At 33.3% G+C, this 23520-nt stretch overlaps 1 protein-coding gene across 1 annotated transcript in view; it reads right to left on the bottom strand.

Annotated features, from left to right (window-relative positions):
* Window positions 1–23520, bottom strand: part of LOC114327224 (uncharacterized) — a 128605-nt gene that overhangs the window by 10526 nt on the left and 94559 nt on the right. The window contains exons 3-5 of the mRNA XM_028275772.2: window positions 21274–21474; window positions 16082–16193; window positions 8991–9125 (exon numbers count right to left, since the gene is read on the bottom strand). Of these exons, the coding sequence (XP_028131573.1) occupies window positions 8991–9125; window positions 16082–16193; window positions 21274–21474 (448 nt within the window). The remainder of the gene's footprint in view (window positions 1–8990; window positions 9126–16081; window positions 16194–21273; window positions 21475–23520) is intronic.

Below are 23520 nucleotides of genomic sequence, written 5' to 3'. Positions count from 1 at the left end.
ATTCGTTGGCAATGAGAAGAATTACAAGAAATACGCTGAGAGGTCGAAAGAGAAGTGAAAACAGTAAAAGAAAATGTAAGGAATGTTTCATTTAACGAACAGTGTATAACCGAATGGGCACTAAATAGAAAAATAATGGAACAAACAATATAATCAGAATGGGGGTGTAAATCAAAATAGCAATATATACCTAAATCACTAATCGACAGAAGAAGTAGGTATCTGACGACCGCGCAAAAGATGGATTGATGCCCTTCCATAGATGTATCAATCCGCCAATGAACAAGCAGAATTGTGTATAAAGAGGAGGAATAAGAAGAAGACAATGTGCCCTGATATGAGGCGGCTACCCTACTTGCTTACCGCCTCACTGTGGTTCCAAAATGCCGAAAGGTGGTCATGAATTTTTAAAAGCGTATATTGTTCATACACTTTGAAATTACTTTCGTACTTTAGAGTTTTTGGCATCGCTGATTACAAATCTAACATATTTTTTTTAAAACAAAATGGCGGATCCAACATGGCCGAAAGAGATTGAAAATATCAATCAAAATGCAAATTTTTTTGTCAAATTTGGTGGTTTAAGGTCGCTGAGTACAAATCTAACATTATGTTTTTGAAAAACAAAATGGCGGATCCAATATGGCCGAAAGAAATTCGAAAATTTTATTTTTGAAATAAATTTAATGTTTATGTAATAACCCGCGAGTAGTCGCGCGGTGAGATAGAATCTCAATTTTTATCCTTTTTCGCGATAACTTGATGAAAAATTTTGCAATTTTGAAAAAATTTCGTAAGTGCCTCGAGGAAGGGTGTAGTAATGCGTAGGATTTTTTTTCTTCATTTTTTGTGGAATTGATGGCTTTGGGGAGAGCCAATTAGCTTTAACCCGCGAGTGGTCGCGCCGTTAGATATAATCTCACATTTCATCCTTTTTCGTAATACAGTAAAACCTGTCAGTAACGGCCACTAAAAATGAAAGAACTATTGGCCGATATAGAAAGGTGGCCGCTATTGCCAATTTTTGTAGTCTACATATAATTGGTTTGGGAAATTTTTAAACTGGCCGTTAGGACAGGTGGCCGACGTTGGCATGTGGCCGTTAACACAGGTGTTACTGTACAGTAAAATTTGTCAGTAACGGCCACTAAAAATGAAAGAACTATTGGCCGATATAGAAAGGTGGACGGTATTGCCAGTTTTTGTAGTCTACATATAATTGGTTTGGGAAATTTTTAAACTGGCTAAGGACAGGTGGCCGTTAACACAGGTTTTTTTTAATAAAATTGTTAGAATTATATATTTTCAATATAAAAAGTACATAAAAATAGTACAAAATAAAAATTTGTTTTAAATTCGTATTTTGAGATAGAATCTCACACGCGACTATCGACGTTACAGAAGTGAGCGCGACTACTCCCGGGGTTATAAGGGACTTTTGAAATTGCTCATTACCAAAACATACTCTTTTTGAAGTACAATATTCAGAACCTGTTACTTATGCATAAACGCCCATACATACGCAACAATCGCCAGAATAATCTAATCCTACGTTATTTGACACTTTTGTATTTAAACAACTCCCAAAAATGCAAAGACAGTTAAACCAATGTGATTCTGTATCTTCTGACTATACATTTTGAGATTAATAAACAATAATTAAGCGCAGAATTACAGTAGGAAAAATGAAAGAATACCCATGGACGAACATATAAAACACGCTGTATTTTCCTGCCACCGTGTCACACAGAAAATTGGCCAGCGCAAATACATGTAATAATTATTGTTACATCTACTTGCACTGGACAATTTTTTTGTGACACGGTGACAGGAAAACACAGCGTGTTTTATATGTTCGTTCATGGGTATTCTTTCATTTTTCCGACTGTATGTACTTTTTGAATATATTTTTACGAAATTTTGATTATTTCAAGTATATTTTTACTGTTTATTCATTAACAAATTTTATGCATTTATAGACCAGGGCGGATCTGTTTTGAGGTGGATGTGTGAGATGGCATTCGGATTTTTGCAGATAAAGTTAGGTGACAACTTGAATAATTATAATTGACTTATGCTCCTTCTCAAATATGCCCGGAACATTAATAAAAAAATTAATACATTTAAAAATTTCGAAAAACATCGATTTTTTCTACTTTCATTGCTTATAACTTTAAAACGATTCATTTTGGATCAAAGTTGTAGTGAAATAAAATAAAGACAATTGAATTTTGTATAATATACGACTGGTTAAAAATATCTTAAATTATTACCCTTTCTGCAAAATAGCAATAAATAGAAAATAAGGGGGCAAAAGAGACTGTTTTTATTCAATGTTTTTTAACCACTTTGGTTGCATTTAGAACCTTCGTAATTCGCTTAGAAAATTCTTACAACATACTTAAATTGTCCACCAAATTTCATTTAAATCGACCTGATAGATTTTGCATAATAATTTTGCAATCTAATTTTTTTTAAAAAAGTTCAAATTTTTTAAACACTTTCTGAACAAAAAGTAGACCATTTAGAAGTTTGCTAATTTTTTACATATAAAGAAGCACTCTACTTATCCAGTACACTTTACATAATTAAAATCGGATTATCTAAGCGGCCTCAGCACTGTTTTAAAGTTATAAACAATTCTTTGTTTTATAAACAAATACAGTGAGCGCGCTTGAGTCGGAATAAATTCATTTTCTCGAGAATGTGCAACTCTGGAGATAAATCCTGAAACAGGTCGATTTTTATTTTTTTTTTAAATTATAAATTTTTTGTCATATATGTATATCAAACTAGCGACGTCATCCATCTGGGTGTGATGACGTAATCGATGATTTTTTTAAATGAGAATAGGGGTCGTGTGATAGCTCATTCGAAAGGATATTCAATTCTCTATTTCCTAATATAAACATTAACATAATTTTTTATACAGGGTGCCCAATTTTTTTTTAAATTAAATTAATTGAGACAAATAGAAGAATGTATATAATTTATTTAATTTGAAATATATTTTACTGTTGTCCTTAAACTGGAAAAAAATGTTTTATTTGATAAATAACTATTGTTTTTCGCTTAATTCAATATTAGTGGCCACCCACCAGCCTCTTAGCAGTTTTAACATTTAATTTAAGCGAAAAGCAATGTTTATTTTTCAAATTAACATTTTTTCTGTTTTCTGACTGCAATAAAATGTATTTTGCATTAAAGAAATTACCTACATTCTTCTTTTTGTCTCAATTAATTAAATTCAAAAAAAATTTTTTGGTCACCCTGTATAAATAATTATGTTAATATTTATATTAGCGAATATAAAATTGAATAGCCTTTCGAATGAGCTATCACACGGCCCATATTCTCATTTAAAAAAATCATCGATTACGTCATCTCGCCCAGATGGATAACGTCACTAGTATGATATGTATACCGTAAAATTAGAATTTAAAAATAAAAATCGACCTGTTTCGGCATTTATCTCCAGAGACGCCCATTCTCGAGAAAATGACCTTGTTCCAACTCAAACGTCCTCACTGTATTTGTTTATAAGCGAAAAAATTGTTTATAACTTTAAAACAGTGCTGAGGCCGCTTAAAAAAATCGATTTTAATTCTGTAAAGTGTATTAGATAGGTTATTATATGGAAAAAATTAGCAAACTTCTAAATAGTCTACTTTTTGTTCAGAAAGTTTTTAAAAAATTTGAACTTTTAAAAAAAATTTAGATTGCAAAATTATTATGCAAAATCTATCAAATCGATTTTAATGAAATTTGATGGACGACACGCTTTATGTACGTTGTAAGGATTTTCTAAGCGAATTTAGAAGGTTCTAAGTGCAACTAAAGTGGTTGAAAAACACTGAATAAAAACAGGCTTATTTTGCCCCCTTATTTTGAATTTATTGCTATTTTGCAAAAAGAGTAATAATTTAAGGTATTTTTAACTAGGCGTATATCATACAAAATTCAATTATCTTTATTTTATTTCCCTACCACTTTGCTCCAAAATGAATCGTTTTAAAGTTATAAGCAAAGAAAGTAGAAAAAAATCGATAATTTTCGAAATTTTTAAATATTTTAATTTTTTTATTAATGTTCCGGGCAAATTTGAGAAGGAGCATAAGTCAATTATTATTATTGAAGTTGTCACCTAACTTTATCTGCAAAAGTCCGAATGCCACCTCGCACATCCAAAAATAGACGTTTTTTTACAGATCCGCCCTGGTCATCCGCTATTATTGTTATCAAATCTTTAGTCAACTTTTATCTTACATTAATACATACTTGAAAAAGAACAATATATTTACAGCAATAAAATTGATAAACCACAAAACGTTTTACAGCGTTTTCAATAAACGCGTTCTTTTTTACTTTTACTGCCGGCCAAAATAAGATCGTACATGGCTCACTTGTCCCGGAGTTTTGAATAAGAATAGATCTGGTCTGATCCTTGTATCTGCGTATTATGACTCTACGATAGTAAGAGAAAACAACTGTGTAAACATGAAAATCCCTAAAAAGCGACTTTTTATTTTATCTCGTGACCACGTTTTCAGCATTTGGAAATGATTTGGAAATCAGCGTGAAATGCTGCAGCAACAAACATTAGTGTTTCAAAACGCATTTTTTTAATTGCCGTGTATTTATTTTAGGAAACAGCCGAATAATTACACTATAACTATAAACAATAAGTAATTTTTGTTTGTGTGGTAATTTCCATTTTCTTTTGTGAATACATGTTTGCCAGTTGCTTCAAGGTAACATTCAATTATCATTGCGCTTTGTTTAAAATTGCTTACTTCAATCTGCTAATTTGGCGTAACACTTTAGTAGATATTAATGTCACCATATAAAATTAATAGTAGAACTAAGTGCTTTAGTCTATAAAATTATAATTACCTATACTATAGAGTAATTATAAACATGAATATATTACGGGAAGCATTAGTCATAAACTCTTTTTCTTCGTTTTCTATCTTATATTGGGCAATTGCCATTCGGTACCTATTCATGAGATGAGATAGGTGTAACTTTATTACAATTTTACCTTTCTTTTACTACAATTACATATAGAGTAATTATAAACATAAAACAGAACTATATTGCTGGAAGCATTAGCCATACAATGTTTTCTTCATTTTCCTTCTTGTATTAGGCAATTGCCATTCTATATCTATGAGATGAGATACTATACGTTACAATTTTCATTTTTTATAGTCTTCTCTAAAGAAAAGCTTCACGTGGTAGACTTATGTTTTCTAAAATGCGAATCTTTACTTTTTACTGAAACAGTCGGAGGTACTCATATAAGTACTATAAGCTTGTTCAATTGAAACACATCTTTGGTCAGGTTAGGCCGTCCGCACATGGGGCGACGTTCGAACTACTCGACTCGATTCCAGTCACGTATGTCTCTCCCCGCCAGTAAAGTTCCTTCGTTGTGGCATTGAGCTCCGTACACGGAGCGTTTAGGATTGCAAATCTCCTCGTCTTGTACGGCTCTCGTCGCTTGCGATCCGCAGTGCATGAGAAAGTTCGAGTGAGACGCACGTTTCCAGTCATATAGGTAGTTTATTTTATTTGTTTCCTTCGTTTTTTTGTTTTACTTTTATTTAAAGATCGGTGCATGTTATGTTCGTTGATTGTAGTACTACTTACTAACTTTGTGTAACTATATTGTTTGTAATATAAAATTCTGAAAACATTGAACTTCTGTTTCTAGGTGTTTAATATAAAATTCGTTGGGGAAGTAGAAAAATGTCCTCAGTATAATGCTCATTGTATTCAAATTATACTAAAAATGTAACAGCAACGTACTTTTCATAGATCGAAATAGTCGTTTTGGTTGATATATAAAAAATGCGTTCTTCCTGGTTAGAAGATATGAGCAAACTGAATCGACTAGTGTGCGGAGAACAATCGCTTGTGCCGCAGGGTTCCTACAAGACGAGCAAGACGCGCGAACTTCGAGACGTGTCTTAGATCGACTCATGTACGGACGGCCTTAGTCTTGGAATCATTGGCGGATCTAGACATTTGCCTTGGGTCGGGAAATTTGCCTAGGAGGGGGGGGGGAGGGGAACTTCCAATAAAACACCAACCAAAAGACATTAAAAAGATAAATCCAAACTACATAATAGACATAAATTACTTTTCCTAACTAGTGTGTTTATTGGGTTGAATTTGTCTGTCTGTGGTTTAAGTCTCATGTCATTAATTTTGGACTTTATTAGAGGCCTTTTTTCCTCCCCATAGATTCGTCACTGCTTGGAAACAATTGTAATCACTCGACTGACGTTCTGAAATGGGGGAACTTCCAATAAAACACCAACCAAAAGACATTAAAAAGATAAATCCAAACTACATAATAGACATAAATTACTTTTCCTAACTAGTGTGTTTATTGGGTTGAATTTGTCTGTCTGTGGTTTAAGTCTCATGTCATTAATTTTGGACTTTATTAGAGGCCTTTTTTCCTCCCCATAGATTCGTCACTGCTTGGAAACAATTGTAATCACTCGACTGACGTTCTGAAATGTTAGTCGTCATCATCGGTCCAATGTGGCGCCCTCATTTTTTAACAAGTTAATATTTACTTTTTCACTAAACAACGACCTGCGACTAGCCTCAGCTCTTCTGGCATAGACAGAAGGCTGAAGATTAGATCTCGATATCACAAAATATGCATGTCCAATTGTGACAAGCACAGTCTCGGCGAAAAGTCACATCTTGTCCCGGACAGATCATTTTGTGAGTGCAGTATCGAGACTACTCTCGAGACTATTTTGTCTCAAGTGGACACTTAGCTTTGGATATGGATAGTGGATATGGATAGAAGAAGAAATTCCCCAACAATGGAAGAAAAGTATAATCTGCCCTATTCATAAAAAAGGAGACAAACTGTTGTGTCAGAATTATAGAGGCATCTCTTTACTTTGTTCGGGATACAAAATATTCACAAACATCCTTAATCGAAGACTTCAACCTCTCACGGAAAAAATCATCGGGGAATATCAAGCAGGGTTTAGGCAAAATAGATCTACCATTGACCAACTATTTACAGTTAAACAAATACTAGCCAAAGCATGGGAATATGACATGGACGTTTACAATCTCTTTGTAGATTTTAAACAAGCCTATGATTCAATAGATAGAACAATTCTACCTAATATATTGGAAGAATTTGGCATACAAAATTAATACGACTAGTGCAAATGACAATGACAGAAACAGAAGCACAAGTATGTATTCAAGGACAGATCACTGATGCGTTTACGATAACGCAAGGACTGAAACAAGGCGACGGACTGGCTCCAACGCTTTTTAATCTTGTTCTTGAATATGTAATTAGACGGTTGACAGTAAGCGGAAATAACATACTTACAAACAAATCTACCCAATTAGCAGCATACGCGGATGATATAAACATAATGAGCAGAACAATGAATGCAGCGGAAGAAACCTACGTTGAGTTGAAACAGAGTGCAGAAGCAGTAGGGCTAGCAATAAACACAAATAAAACAAAACTACTCATACAAACCAGATCAAATAGACCGGCGCAACAACACTTTATTGACGATATAGAACATGTAAATAGATTCACGTACCTAGGAATGGATCTGGTTGCAAGCAGTGAAGAAGAACCGGAAATAAATAGAAGGCTTGTGCTGGCAAATAAAGCATATTTCGCGATGGGCCACATATTCAAATCGCGAGACGTACACCGGAAAACAAAACTCCGGGTATATAAAACAATAATCAGGCCCATAGTAAGTTATGGCTGCGAAACATGGGTGGTGACACAGAAATCTGCCAATGCATTAGATGTGTTTGAAAGAAAAGTATTACGTAGGATACTGGGCCCAATAAGGGAAAATAACAACTGGCGAATTAGGTATAATAGAGAAATATACGAGCAATATAGCGAACCAACTCTAGCACAACACACTAAACTACAGAGATTACGGTGGGCAGGGCACGTGGTCCGCATGCATGAGAATAGAATCCCCAGAAAATTGCTGAATGCAAGAATGCAGGGAAGAAGACCGGTTGGAAGACCTAAAAAGAGATGGGAAGACGAAGTCGATGAGGATGCCAGGAACTTCCTGGGAACGCGTTCATGGAAAAGAACAGCGGTAAATCGAAATGATTGGAGAAGCTTATTGAAGGAGGCCAAGGCTCGATTTGGGCTGTAGTGCCATTGGATGGATGGATGGACACTTAGCTTTAAAGTCACCAGCGAGTCTCACATGTCGATCTCGATATCATAAGTGATCTCAAATAAACAACACCTTGAGACTAATCTCGAGATTTTATCTCAAGTGGACAGTTAGCTTAAGATTGTCGCGGATATGTGGGACGAGGACGAGCACTGTCATGCATTAAAATAAAATTATTCCAATGCATGGAGCAAAAAAATTACAACATATTTTCATTTGGAGGATGTTCAAGTAGGTACGATTTATTGTGATCTATAATAAGATAACAATAAATCTATCGTCTCAGTCTAGTCTCATTTATAGGATCTTGCTATATGCATTTTGCACACTCTCTATTCTAACGGAAAATGAAAATACTTTGAGAGGAAAATGGAAAATTTAGAGCTCTGAAGACTTTTAAATAATAGGTACTTACCGGTAAAATCATAAAACAACAATTGACTTTTATATACAACGGATATTTGAAAAGACGTTTCTTGCTTTCTATGGCCACAATATATATATATAAATACAATTTGTTTATGATAGATTGTTCTTTTTTTGCGGTCCCCTTATTTCTGCAAGTTTATTTTTCTTTCTCTTTTCCGTGTAACCTTTATGTTAATTTATTATTTTTTGTTTTTAACGATATATCTAGAAAATATTCTAAACGCGTTATCCTAGAATTCTCTTCTTTTGAAACCGTTTCAGAAGAAAAGAATAATTTTCTATCCAACCACGGTCGATATTTGCGATAAAATACATTGTGTGTAGGTATATGAGACTCATAAAACTTACCTTCAAAAGTTGTATTTCGATTGGCTTCTTCAACTCAGGCCACAAAATCTTTAATGCTTCTGGGGCTAGCCTTGAAATAGCTTTGTTGATAAGTGCTCCTGTGTCTGGATCATTCATCATGTTCTCGAAGTTGTTCTGAAAAAGTTGCAATGAATATTGAACTATTTTAACTAAGTAAACAAATGTTATATACGTTAATTAAATGGGAATTTGCGCCTAATTTAAAATTTGAACGTAGGTAGGTATTTACGGAGGCTAAGGTGGGCTAGGCACATTGTTAGTCTTAAACCCAGTGAGCAGTGTAGAGGACGACCACAAGAAGACAGGGAAGGAGAAGTAGAGGACGACGGCGTATAAGATGGATTTATGATGTAGAAGAAGATCCTAAGAATCAGAAGATTGACGGAAGTTGTTAGGAATGGACGAGAGTTGCGACTTCTCTGCGACCGAACCAAGATCCACAAAAGATTCTCGTGCCAATTATGATGATGTCACTCTGAAGATGACTTTGTAAGCCAAAAGCGCTCAGCTAGGAAGTAAATATCTTTGGACAGGTTGTATATTAGTACCAGCACCGTACTTAAAATGTGGCATCTGAATATTATGTTTGTGCGTCACAGTGTTGCCATACTTTTTTTGTTTATGTCTCGTATAATTTCAATAAATGTTAAAAATATACCTACAAGAATAAAGAACTAGTTTATTGGTGTTTCAAAACAATTTTTAATTTATTATAATCATTCATCTGTTTGATTTATCTATTTATCTACTTTTTTATAACAATTTAAATTATCTCTGATTTAAAAACATTTATACAGTTTACCTTCATTTATCTTTTTTATTTCAGTTGATCTACTTTTTTATAATGGTAGGGGAGCCCAAACGGGAATTTTTGCAGCTACTCGAGCGCGTCATATTATCATATGGGGAGAAACCTGATACCCTGCAGATGTACCTCTACCATATATTGGCTCTTAACACAGGGAAGTTCGTTAAGGGGTGTCCGAAAAAAAATCTATCCTTAAAAATACTCGAAATTGTCAGATTAAGATATATGGTAAGTTAAGTACATGCCAAAGAGTGTATATTTAAAAAATCTGACGATTTGAGCGGGGCATAAGGAAATGGGCGAGTCAAAAAATTTCACAAAAAAGCGAATATTTCGCGAAATGAACGTCAGATCGAAAAACTAAAAAACACGTCTTCAATATTTTTCAAAAATCTATCGAATGGTTCTGAGAAATATGACCCCCACGGAGAGGGGTGGGGGGTAAATTTAAAATTTTAAATACAAACCCCGCGATATTTCGCAAAATGAACATCAGATCGAAAAACTGCAAAATACACTTTCAAAAAATCTATCGAATGGTACCAAACATGACCCCCCACGGAGGTGGGGTGGGGGTTACTTTAAAATCTTAAAATGGAACCCCCAAATTTTTATTACAGATTTGGATGCTTTACGTAAAAATAAGCAACTTTTATTCGAGACATTTTTTAGAACTATGGATAGATGGCGCTATAATCGGAAAAAACAATTGTTGAAAATGGAAAATTAAATTAAAAAATGGAAAGCGCCCACTAAAATGGAAAATTTTACTTAACTTTTTTGATTTTAGGAACTAATAATCACAACCCAATAGGTCCCCATAACGCTCGAGTGGCTGCAAATTTAGCATACTTTGCTCCCCTACCATAACAATTTTAATCAACTTTGATTTAAAATGCCTCTTTTGAGCTTTTTGTATTAACTTTACTTTATTGGTGTTTCAAAACTCTTTTTTAATTTATTATAATCATTCATCTGTTTGATTTATCCATTTATCTACTTTTTTTATAATTAAAATGCCTTTTTTGAGCTTTTTGTATTAAAAACAACATAAAACACTTTACTTTATTGGTGTTTCAAAACTCTTTTTAAATGTAACTTTATGTAATGTGACTATATGAAAAAATTGAGGATATGGCACCGGTGTTACATGTCAAGCTATTGGGTGCACTAATATACAAGCTGTCCAATATCTTAACACACTTCAAAAATACTTTTCTGTTCCCATTCATTCATTTTTAATATGGAAGTGCTGATAACTCTCCATAAATACGGAACATAACAGTGCCACACTTTTTTTGGAAGCTTAGACATCGAGAAATACATAACAATGAAAGACCTGATAAACTTACCAAAAGAGGATCATCTCTTAAATACTAAAGGTAGGCGGAGGGGGAGTGGGGAAGACAGTTAGGAGTGAAAAAATTCTCCGTCCGCGACCGGAAAAAAATGTATCACAAAATAACTCTCACTGGGAAAGTATAGTCTATCAAGCATACTATGACAAATTGTGTAGTACACTAACATGCGATAATAGGGCTTAGTACTGTCGCCAGGGGGATACAACGGCCTCCTTTATTTAGATGGACTTATCCAAGTTTTTGCCTTAGCTTTGTTTAACAACAAAAAAATTCATTTTTAGCAATGCAAATAATCAACGGTATAATTTGACTTGAACTTTCAAATGCGGTAAGCAGAATTGCTATTTTATTTTTTAATTAAAAGTTATTCGGGTTCAAAAATTGCAATTTTTCGATTTTTTGAAAGTTCAACCGTGTTTATCTCGAAAACTATGCATCATACGAAAAAACTTGTAAGAACATGTCTTGCTTAGAATAACCCAAAAATACAAAGAAATTTTTTTTTAAAAGGGGTAAACCCTGTAGTTGGCTGTATATCTTCGATATAACAAAGTGGAATGAAGTAAACACTTCTGTTGTATGTAGGCATATAAATTTATTAAAATTCTTAAAATTTATCCACAAGGGAGTGGAAGTACAAAACATTTTCGGTCAAACTGACCATCATCAGTGTAAACGTCCAGTGTACAAGTAATTGTAACTAACCACTTCAATAGGTGTAAAAACCTCTAAATTACTATATTGTTACATTCTATATTAAAAAGTAGCTTGTGCAATTTTCGAGAAGGAAATACATTCACATGTGATCTTTAATCTTAAGACATCGACTTAATGTCGACTACTTTTTAATATAGAATGTAACAATTATGTAACAATAATGTTTTAGAGGTTTTTACACCTATTGAAGTCGCTAGTTACAATTACTGGTACACTGGACGTTATACTGATGATGGTCAGTTTGACCGAAAACGTTTTGTACTTCTACTCCCTTGTGGATAAATTTGAAGAATTTTAATAAATTTATATGCCCACATACAACAGAAGTGTTTACTTCATTCCACGTTGACAAAAAAATGTTTTGTTTTTCGAAAAACAGCTGTTATGTAATTCTGCAAGTTATTTGTTTATAACAATCTTATCGACATCCGGATCAACTGTTACCCAAAAAATTCGTTTTCTACGGGTCAAAATACATAAAAAAGCTTGGGTAAGTCAATCTAAATAAAGGAGGCCGTTGTATCCCCCTGGCGACAGCACTAGGCGAACTAGTGCGGAAAATAAGCATGGATTGGCTCAGGCATAACAGGCTTCCTTGGTGGACATGCGGTTGTTTCATGAAGAGTTAGCTCCAGAATCTGTGGGAAAGAACATAAAACAGTCTACAATATCTTACGTTTTTTGAAAACTACCGTGACTACAAAAACATAATATGGTATCCATTCACTACACGACATACAATCTGATAAATGTTCCAGAGTTTTCAAATCAGTTTTATGAATCAAATGAAGATTTAAAATAAGCCAAGAGACGCCTTCTAAAAAATATGGTTCCCAACATGGATTATTAGCCCGATCAAAGAACAATCTGACCCCAAAAAAATAAAGGAAGGATGAAAATTTGGGAATAGGTAGTTGAAATTGTCTATTATTATATAAGAAAAAGTTTACAATTCTACATCCCCTCCATTTTACAAAAATGAAGGAGAATACCCCCTCTCGAAGATGAAAAAAATACATTCAAAATAAGCCCGGAATTAGATAAAATGACTAATTCTAAACAACTTTTCTTCTATAGAGTTTTTTCACTAAGTCAATACTTTTCGAGTTATTTGCGAGTGAATAAGTATGTTCATGTTTAACAAACAAAAAACATGTTTTTGGACGGTTTCCCGAAGATAACTCAAAAAGTAAGTATTTTAGCGAAAAAAATATTCTTAGCAAAAATATAGCCCATAAAAAATTGAAAAAAATGGTGTATACATTGAAGTCTGTAGACCCAGTAGAAGCTAATGAAAAGTAGGAACTTCTTCGTCAAATTCCAAATCGAATATTTCAATGTGAAATAACCCAAAAACGGAGCACTTTTAGGGGAAAATTCATTTTAACTTTTTAAAGTGTTTAAAGGTTTATTTTTGTTTTAAAAAAAACTTGTAGTATTAAAAATAAGTGAATTACGCTCAAAATATTGTTGGTCCCTTTTATTTTTTGGTAAAAAAATCGCGAAAATCACCCCCTAATTAGCATCAGATATAAATTTTAACATTAACACTTCACAAGTTACTTTGTCTATGTATTATTTATATGATCTGTAAGTTTCATCGGTTCAAAGTGCTTCGTTTTGAAAAAGATGTAGTTAAAATTGCTTGAACGAGTAACTAATCACGAGTTTGGGCAAATTTTGAACAGCCATAGCATAACCAATTTTTGTCTAACAAGAAAACAAAAAATCAAAAATATTCAGAAAGCAAAACATACATTTTATTACTATTTGAGATTTTTGGTATTCCTAATTGTTTTTAAGTTAATTCCATAAACAATTAGGATTTTTTTCAAAATAAAAAAAATGTTTTATTTTGAACCGATTTTTTTTTCAAAACTGAGCGCTTTGTACCAATGAAACTTATAGATAATATAAACAATACATAAGTAAAGTAACTTGTAAAGTGGTAACGATTAATTTTATTTGAGAAGATAATTAAGGGGTGATTTTCGCCATTTTTTTACCAAAAAATAAAAGGGACCAACAATATGTTGAGCGTAACACACTTACTTTTAATGTTGGAAGTTTAAAAAAAAAACAAAAATAAACCTTTTTTTAAACACTTTAAAAAAGTTGTAATGAATTTTCCCCGAAAAGTGCTCCGTTTTTTGGTTATTTCACATTGAAATATTCGATTTGGAATTTGACGAAGAAGAACCTACATTTCATTAGCTGCAACCTTGCTTCTACTGGGTCTGCAGACCTCACGCATACACCATTTTTTCAATTTTTTTAGGGTATATTTTTACTAAGAATATTTTTTTCGCTAAAATACTTACTTTTTGAGTTATCTCCGAAAAACCGTCCAAAAACATTTTTTTTGGTTAAAAATGAACACATTCATTCACTCGCAAATAACTCGAAAAGTATTGACTTAGTAAAAAAACTCTATAGAACAAAAGTTACTTAGAATTAGTCCTTTTATCCAATTCCGGACTTATTTCGAACGCATATTTTTTCACCCCCGAGAAAAAAATTTTCACCCCGTATTTTCCAAATTTTGTAAAATGGAGGGGATGTAGAATTGTAAACTTTTTCTTATATAATAATAGACAATTTCAACTACCTATTCCCAAATTTTCGTCTTTATTTCTTTGGAGGTTTTCGTAAAATTTTGCGTTCCCTGATCGGGCTATATGAAGAAAAAAGTCAAAGAAAAAGTAGATACCTATATGACAAAAGAATCTACTTTGAAGAGTTGAACATGGTATAAAAACATAAACATATGAGAAAGAAAAACAGATGAACAAATGTACAATATAACAAAGGATCAAGTGAAAAAATTATAATAAGTTTCTGAAAACCTAAAGCGAATGGAAAAGCGAAAGAAAAAAGCGTTTAGTTAAACATATCGCATTTAAAACTAAATGAAAAACAAAAAGAGTAGGCGACCAAGAAGATGAAGAAGAAGTCGATTTGCAAGATGTAGGAGAAAAAATAAATAAATAATTGTTAAAGACAAGCAATTGAGAAATAAAAGCGGATAAAAATTATACGCTTACGTAAGAGAAAAACAGCCTAGTGATAAGCTCGTTAATAACTGGCACAATAACGCAAAAGATGGAAAACATAGAATTGTGAGATAAAAAGAGATGAAACTAGTAAAATTGAGAAATTTGGCGATAAAAACCTATAATTTGAAATGATATTGATGGTTTCCCACCTTTAGACATATCGGACTAGTTTGGCATATGTTTGGCAACTACCACTGTGACAGTGACAGTTTTAGTTGGCATGTTTCTCTGATACGTCTAAAGGTGGGAAACAATCTATATTATGTCAATTTATAGGTTTCTATCGCTAAATTTCTCACCTCTACTAGTTTTATCACTTTTTATCTCACAACCTTATGTTTTCCATCTCTTGCGTTATTTTGCCGGTTATTGGTGCGCTCATCATTGTATATCTATACCTATAGGTATATACCTATTTCTGTATTTTTTTGTGTGTGAATTTGATGGCCTTGGGCGAGCCAATTAGCCAGACATTTTGTTATTTTAAAAACAAACAAATTTGATTTTTCAATCAGAGGAATTTTTTCTGTATTTCTAACTCTAAATACATAACAAACTAACATTATTAGGTATCTACAATTATTATCTAAAAAATACTCTGTTTTGGTTGTTCATTTTTTTTTGTAAATTTTTATTTTTTTTCTATTTTTTGTTGTATTTTTTTTGTATTGTTAATTTGTTTTTTTTTATTATTTTTTTTTTATTTTTTTAATTGTTATTTTTTATAAATTGTTTTTTTACTACGCTAAGACGTAAACCCGATTCAACCTCGCGGAGGTTTACATCTTCTTAGTTTTTTTTCTTTTTTTTTTTGCTTTTTCTGTTTTTTTTTGCTTTTCTTTTTCTCTTTTTTGTGTTCTTTTCTTTTTTCAACTATAATATACAATATTTAATTAAACATTATCATTTAATTAAACAAATCATTAAATTAAATCAAATCATTTAATTAAACAAATATTTTGAGCTTTCAATGAGTTTTTTCTTTTTTTTTGTTGCCGCTAATATTTTTTAATTTTTCTAGTGTTACGATATTTGATTATTTTCCCTAAAAAATTCAGACATACTTTTGTAATAGTTTAAAATAATTATGAGACAATAATTAAAAAACCAAAAATTTGGATTACTTACTTCAAGTTTCCTTATTCTGGGATTAATTTTAATTCTTTCTACTTGCAATTGACCAGGCAAATTAAACTTTAGGATTGTTGTAGTTGCTACTTTTAGATATATTATGTTTAGCCTAAAATAAAAAAAAATTAAATTACTCTCACTAGTATATAGTAGAGCTACAGCACTATATTTGTAGACCATAGAACCACATGGGTTCGAGTATTTTTTTGTTTACTTATATTTTGTTTTAGATTCTAAGTATTGAGCTTCTTCCTAGTGACCCTGTGACGTATATATTATTTCCTTATATTTCAACTTCAGTTTTTCAGTGTTCTTTTTAATATTTCCCTACCATTCTACTTTCCTATCTAGATGTAGCCCTAGATATTTAACTTTTCTTGTAAGGTACAATTATTATATTGTTTAGAATTACTAGGTGATCATTTACTTTTTTATAACTGATAATTACATCTTATATCAATTTTTATGCGCCATTTGTTATTCCAAGTATTTATTTTGTTCACTGCGTTTTAAAGGTGGTTTTAAAGGTATGTAATTTGGTCGCCTTTTCCAATGATTAGAATGACAGAATACTGTCCTGTGGAATTCCTTTTTGATCAGTCATAGTTCTGAATATACGATTTCTTGTTAGTCTCTAAATACCCTTTCAGACTAAGACACAGGTGTCTGACACCGGTGTCCGCCACCGTGCAGCACAGCATTGTATTAAATGAACGACTACAGACGAGCCACTTTTGAGTGTCTGGCTGATTTTAGTACCCTTTCACATTAAGACACTGGTCTCTGATGCATCCAATGGTATTTGATGCATCCAAGGTCAAGTATGATAACTGAAGGTATTACAGGAATTATTGAACTTGAAAAACTGTTTTTTCCCATAGGAAATAGATTTGATCTTACTTATGAATCCTATTACTACTTAAAAATTCGAATTTTCCCAGATATGATGTATACACCATTAGACGCGCCTCGAGTTATCCTACAAACGCTCAGTTATTGACGCAATTTGTAGGTTGTAATTTTGAGTAAAATTTTCAAAGTTTAGTTTTTTAAAAAGACTGAGTTTTCACTCTAATGGCATATAGAACATCCCACCAGAATGAAAACAATGGGAACCTTCTCTGGTTACACCTCCGAGGCTTCTACAATTTGCAAGCCATACGGATGCTGAGACTAAGGAAGATGAGGGAATTCTACAATTTACAATTCACGTCCCATCTGCTCAGCGCGGTAAAGTTCCAACGAGAATGGTTCCCTCCATACTCCACACAGAGTAAAAATGGTTATTCATTTTTTTAGTTTTTTAGTTTTTCGGCTATACCGAGCCGTGTGTATGTCTGATCCTGACCACTTAGGCACCATTTTAAAGCTTAACTCAACGCTATTGATTTGGTGTATTTGAGGTTTTCCTGTCTCTCCTAGAACCTAAGATATTTACCCCCAAAAAATATGCCTTTTTGTACCTACCCAGTCCTATAGCTGGCTTATGGGCGGTCAAAAGTCACAAACTATACCGGTTCTGAATCGGCCCCGACCCCCTCTTGAAACACAGAAAAAATTCAGATCGGTGTATCTTTTCCACACACACACACACATACCCACATACATTTATACCGACAAACATTTTCCCTTTTTTTAAATAGAAATTAAGTCATATTTCTGAGCTCGGTAACTTTTGAATGATATAACCGATCTTTAAAATTAGACATGCGTTGCACCGCGTTTACTAGAAGTAATGATCAGTACTACCAGAAGCTGCGAAGGTAGGACTTAAATTTTCCAAATTTTTATGAGTTTTGGGAACGAGAACGAAAAACAGACCCTAAATGGGAAGGAGCATAAAATCCACACCCTTGGACCAAAATGGATGTGTGAGTCTTTTCCTAAACTGTAAGCTGGTATTTGGCCCAATTTTCAATTCTGTCAGATTTAGAAAATCGAAAATTTCGTGGATATATAAGTAGTGTCGCATGTAGGGGGTTGTGCGCCACTGGTGAGAACTGCCGTTCTCTGGTATAATAGGAAAGTTTTTGTTTAAATTTCGTGATACATACTGGAAATGTTTTGGGTCTTTAATTTTGATTTATTAATCTGCGCGTTGTTTTTTACAAACTTTGTAATGCTGTTGTTGTTGTTGATTTGGGTTTCTATGACTGCGTACACAAAATCCATTCTCCAAATTTAGATATTATTGCCTAGCTTCATATTAACATTTGTGCTATAAATAGTGTTTAATTATGTTTTAAAAGAATTTTACGCCATCAGAATAAAAACAAAAGACCAACTTATTTATATCGTAGAATCACAGGCATATAGTAACTCGAGTTTGGATTCCGTTTTTTCTTAATTTTTCTTCTATGTAGAATCAGATGTGACAATAATTGCACCAATTTAGATATAGCATGTGGCTGAAGCATGCACTTTTGTATTTTGTGGATATGTTTTAAATTTTCTGAATTTTCCCTTGTGATTTTTAGTAGTCAATAAAAGTGAAAGTTTAATAAAAGATTCATATTTATTTCAAGATCCATCCGGTACGTGTTTAATTTTAATGTTTTGGCCTCCACCTATTTAGTTGTGTATTGTTATAAGTGACATAGAAAAAAATATCACCCAGTAATATTAAATTTATTGCAAACAATGTTTGTTTAATTTAGGACAAAAGCAATTAATTTTTCAACCAAATCGATAGTATCTGTTCTTTATACCAAGAGTAAGAAGATGACCAAATTCTGAAGAGTTTAGCCAGTTTAATAGTGGGCGTATAGTGGGCTTGCTTGAGCCTGGTTTGTCTCCACTGGTTTGCTTTGTTGTCGGGTGTGGAATCAGGAAGGCCTTGCACAAAGAGCTAGATGTACATAGCGTGTCAGAAAAACGGCCCCACACCAAGATTTCGGCTTTAGTATTTTGTCTCTGCGGAACCAGTTTATATTCATAAGGTTATTTGCAAACCAATGGTTTGGAGAGCGATAAAGTGATATTACAAATGCGCATTGCAATAGGCCTTCATAGGACCTATTTCATACCGTATTCATTTTGTCCTACTTCTCACTCCTGGGCACCGAACTGACTGGCTTGGTGCAGAGTACGATTGAACTTGGACATCGAATAAAATACGATTGTAATGAAGTCTAGTGATATTTAGGTATGAATAATAGCCGTGCAAGGGTGAGAAGGCAACGTGGTGAAAAACGAGTTCGTTAATTTTCTATGGAAAGTCATCTGCACCACATTATTGGAATTGTGGTATGAGAAGCTACTGTTTTTGGATGCACGTCACCTTTGCTGTTCACCAAAAACAATACAGCGTCCATGCCTTACATCCAGAATGTGATGGACCCACATGTTACGTCTTTATTCGACGCTCGAATACGGCGCCCTATATACGACGAATTACTTTGGACCATTTTGAAGACAATTTAGTAAATTTGTTGCCTTTGGTCTCTAGATCTCCCGCTCTTTCACTCATTAACACGTCTGGGGCATTTTGGAAAGGATTTTACTTCGTTGACCTCATCCTTCTCAGACTGTAGCGGCACTTCAGTTAAGGTAGTAGTCTGAGTGAAGAAGACATCAGGGCCAACATTATAATTTTTTGCATTTTTTTAACTCTTAAATTTTCTGAAATTTTGAACAAATACTTGTGATATTCACCCTAAGGACAAGTATACAACCAATTGTGTAATAAATTCAATATTACTGGGTGTTCTTTTTCTATGTGGCTTAGTATATTGGCAATATTTTACCCTTTGGTATCAAATATTGCAATTCGATCTTTGATTCCAAAAAAATGTTATAATTTAAAAATATGTATCAAATTGGTTATATTGTTGTGAATTATTTAAAATAATGTAAGTTGATATTGCCAGAGTGTTACAATCTACTTAAGAGGAAAAGACGCCTGTCAAAATTTTAAATGTATTTTAAATGTAATCTATTTTTTCGAATCCTGAGAAAACTAATAAGTATTTTTGAAAAATTTAAACGCAGAATGAAATATGTATTACTTTATTACCGAGGGCCGAAAGTCCCTTAGAATGAATAAAAAGTTTCTTTTGAATGAGATATTTGAAATTAAAAATCACACTAAATTTTCTCTTAGTTTTTACCCCTGTAACTTATTAAAATAAACATTATAGAAGTTTTTAGGGACTTTTGGCCCTCGGTAATACCGTAATCTTTCATTCTGCGTTTGAATTTTTCAAAAATACTTATTAGTTTTCTCAGGATTCGAAAAAAATGAATCCCATTTAAATAGCATTGAGGCCGAAAGTTCGTACCCATCCCCTTAAGTTACTGAGTTATTTATTTGGTCTACGTAATTTTAAACAGATTCATAATCAAATAAAATTTTTAAAATTAAAACAAAAAGAAAAATATTTAAACGAACAATAGCTATTTGTATAACAAGGGAGGAAAGTGTAACTTTTCCTCCCGAGAATGAAGTTTACTGCCCGACGCGTAGCGGAGGGCAGTAATCATTCAAGGGAGGAAAAGGCACTTTACTCCCATGTTATACATATGGGTTTTCCACCTTCCTCAAATAACAAGTCATTTTTTAATTTTTACTTAATTTATTTATGTAACTAACCAACAAAATGTATTAGAACTAAAACAACAAGTAGGTACAATATAACTGTCAACTGTCAAATATAAGTCAAATTATTAATGTAAACATTGTTAAATCAAACTAACAATTTACTGTTTTTTACCATTCTGCAAAATACAGGATGTTTTATAAATAAACGTTAAAATGTATAGATACTTCGTAATAGAAAATAGATATTATACAGGGCGTCAATAAGTTATATTTCATGAATGAAATACCATGACGTCACTTTTACTTTTCCTCCCTAGGGAGGAAAAATATTTTCCTCCCTAGGGAGGAAAAGTACAACTTTGCTCCCTACAATCAGGTCCGGAAAAGTATACTTTCGGTAGAGGTAGGTGGAAAAAAATATTTCTTGTTGACAATTACAGTCGGAAAAATGAAGGAATACCCATGAACGATCACATAAATCACTTAATTTGTATTTGCTGTCTTTTTCTATAACAAACGGTTGTTATTTATAGAAAAAGACAGCAAATACAAAATAGTGATTGATGTGATCGTTCATGGGTATTCTTTCATTTTTCCGACTGTGCGAATACTTTCAATTTTTTTAGTAGGTACAGTATAAAACGCTTACTTGAAAGGTCCATTTCCGAAAATCCTAAATGTTTGTCCTATAAGACCGTTCACCTGGTAAGTTCCGTTAACTTTAATAGATGGGAAGGTCAAATTTAAATCCAATCTAAATCGTAATTTTCCTAAATCTGTCAATTTTTCTTTGTCGACTATGAATTTGGATATTTGCCTAATTGTAATGTCTTCAGCCTTTCCCTTTAATCTAAAAAAAAAACAAAACAGAAAATCAATATATGTATTAGGAATGTGTGTTAAAAACGGAGCTGTACTATCACAATAATTTTGTGACGACAGTTAATTACCCAAGGAAAAGCAACTATACTACATTTACAATCAAGATGAAGTAGAAATAAACAAACCAAGACACGTTAAATGCTACTAGGAGCACTAGGAGATCTTCAGCATCCTTCGAAAAACCCACATTTCAAAGGCTTCCATACGCCTCATACTTGTAATTCCAAGAGTCCATGTTTCCACTCCATATAGTAATATGGAATAATGAATGTTTTTACAAATTGGTATCGGATATCCAACGATAAGGTAGAGTTTATTAGAAATTTTTTCATTCTTTGAAAAGCGCACCTAGCATACTCTATTATACGAGCACGTATTTCGACCTCGTGGTCAAGATAGTTTGTTATCCAGCAACCAAGTAACTGGAATCTTTGTACGGGTTCTATCTGTTTGTTATCGGATACGAATATTGAGACATATAGTGAGGGAAAGTCGATATAAAATATTAGATACAACTAATCCTTAAAGGCAAAATAGAGGGCCGTAAAAGAGTAGAAAGAGAACAAGGTTATTGGTTAAAAACATGGAAGCCTTCGCAATGGTGATCGCCAACGTCGGATAATTCTGATATGGCACGTGAAGAAGAAGAAGAAGCTTTGTTTATCTCCATAAGCCTATTACCTTTTACGTTTTTTTTTTCCTGGAAGCCGTCCGTGCATGCACCCCGGTGGCACTGCAGCTTTTCAGCTTATTGTGCTTTCTTACATTTGTCCTTATGACAGTATATATCTCCAATATAGTAGTGCCCTTCACTAGTCTGTAAAGGTCCATTGGGTTAGTGCCATATACTGTCGGACTTGGTCTGCAGTCTCCATATATTGCTTGTCTCTTGCAGTCCAGAGCCTCGCAATCGCACAATAAATGTCTGACTGTCTCGGTCTCTCTACTGCATAGTCTGCAACTGAGATCTCCGTTATATAGTCCTATCGTGTGTAGGTGTCCTTTTACTGAAAATTGTCCAGTTAGGAAACCTGTAGTGATTTTTTAGCTGATTCCTGTTCATTTTGAACAGTTCTTCAGCTCTTTTTGCGCATTTCTGAGGTATAAATCTCTTCGCATGCTTTTGCGTGGGAATTTCTTCCCAGTATTCTTTGTGCTGTCTTCGTATCCAGCCTCTTAATTGGTTTCTGATTGTGCTTTTGGGCACTCCCAGTGCCGGTTCTGGACCGAAGTATCTTGTTGCTGATCCTCGTCTAGCAAGTTCGTCAGCTTTCACATTACCAGCGATCCCTTGATATCCAGGCACCCAAATGAGTTTTACCCCATTATGTTCCGCCAGGGTGTCAAGTTCTTCGCGGCATTCCCATACATGCCTTGAGGTTATCCTTGGTTTCGTTAAAGCCTTCGAGGCCGCTTGGCTGTCTGAACAAATATTGATTCTCTTATTAGTTTATATTAACAATGGTTTTCCAAATTCTATTAATTTATTTGTTAACTCACACCTGTATTTAATATTGAAACAGAAAATCCGCGTACAGCGTCTTATGAAACACTCTGTGTCCTTGACCGGGTCTCCAGTGTGCCATGCCATGCACTGTTATGTGAACTATTGAGGCAACCAAATTATATAATTCAGAATTGTTGTTGTTGTTAAATAAGAGGTGTTGTTAATCTTTAACTTTGCGGACCGGTTTACTTCAATAAATTAGGTATCGATACACTGACCGAAATTTCCAAATAGTCGGACCATTATAAATGGTTTATAGCTACTGATTTACAAATGATAATGTCTTGTTTTTATTTATCTTCTTTTTTATAATACAAAAATAATGGCTAGTAAATGAAGCAATGAACCTTTTTATCAAATTTTTGCAGTTGGATGAATATCAATGAAACTTTTTGCATTTGATTCGTAAGATCTATTTTGGCTCCCAGGTAATTAATTTCTTTAGCTCTTTTGAACGAGTATGTTTTTTCCATCTATTTGTACTATGATGTTATTTACTTTTTCTTT

Source organism: Diabrotica virgifera, chromosome 1 (genome assembly GCF_917563875.1).
Source record: "Diabrotica virgifera virgifera chromosome 1, PGI_DIABVI_V3a".
NCBI lineage: Eukaryota > Metazoa > Arthropoda > Insecta > Coleoptera > Chrysomelidae > Diabrotica > Diabrotica virgifera.
Note: the sequence above shows the minus strand (reverse complement) of the source record. Positions and strands in the feature narration are given on the sequence as shown.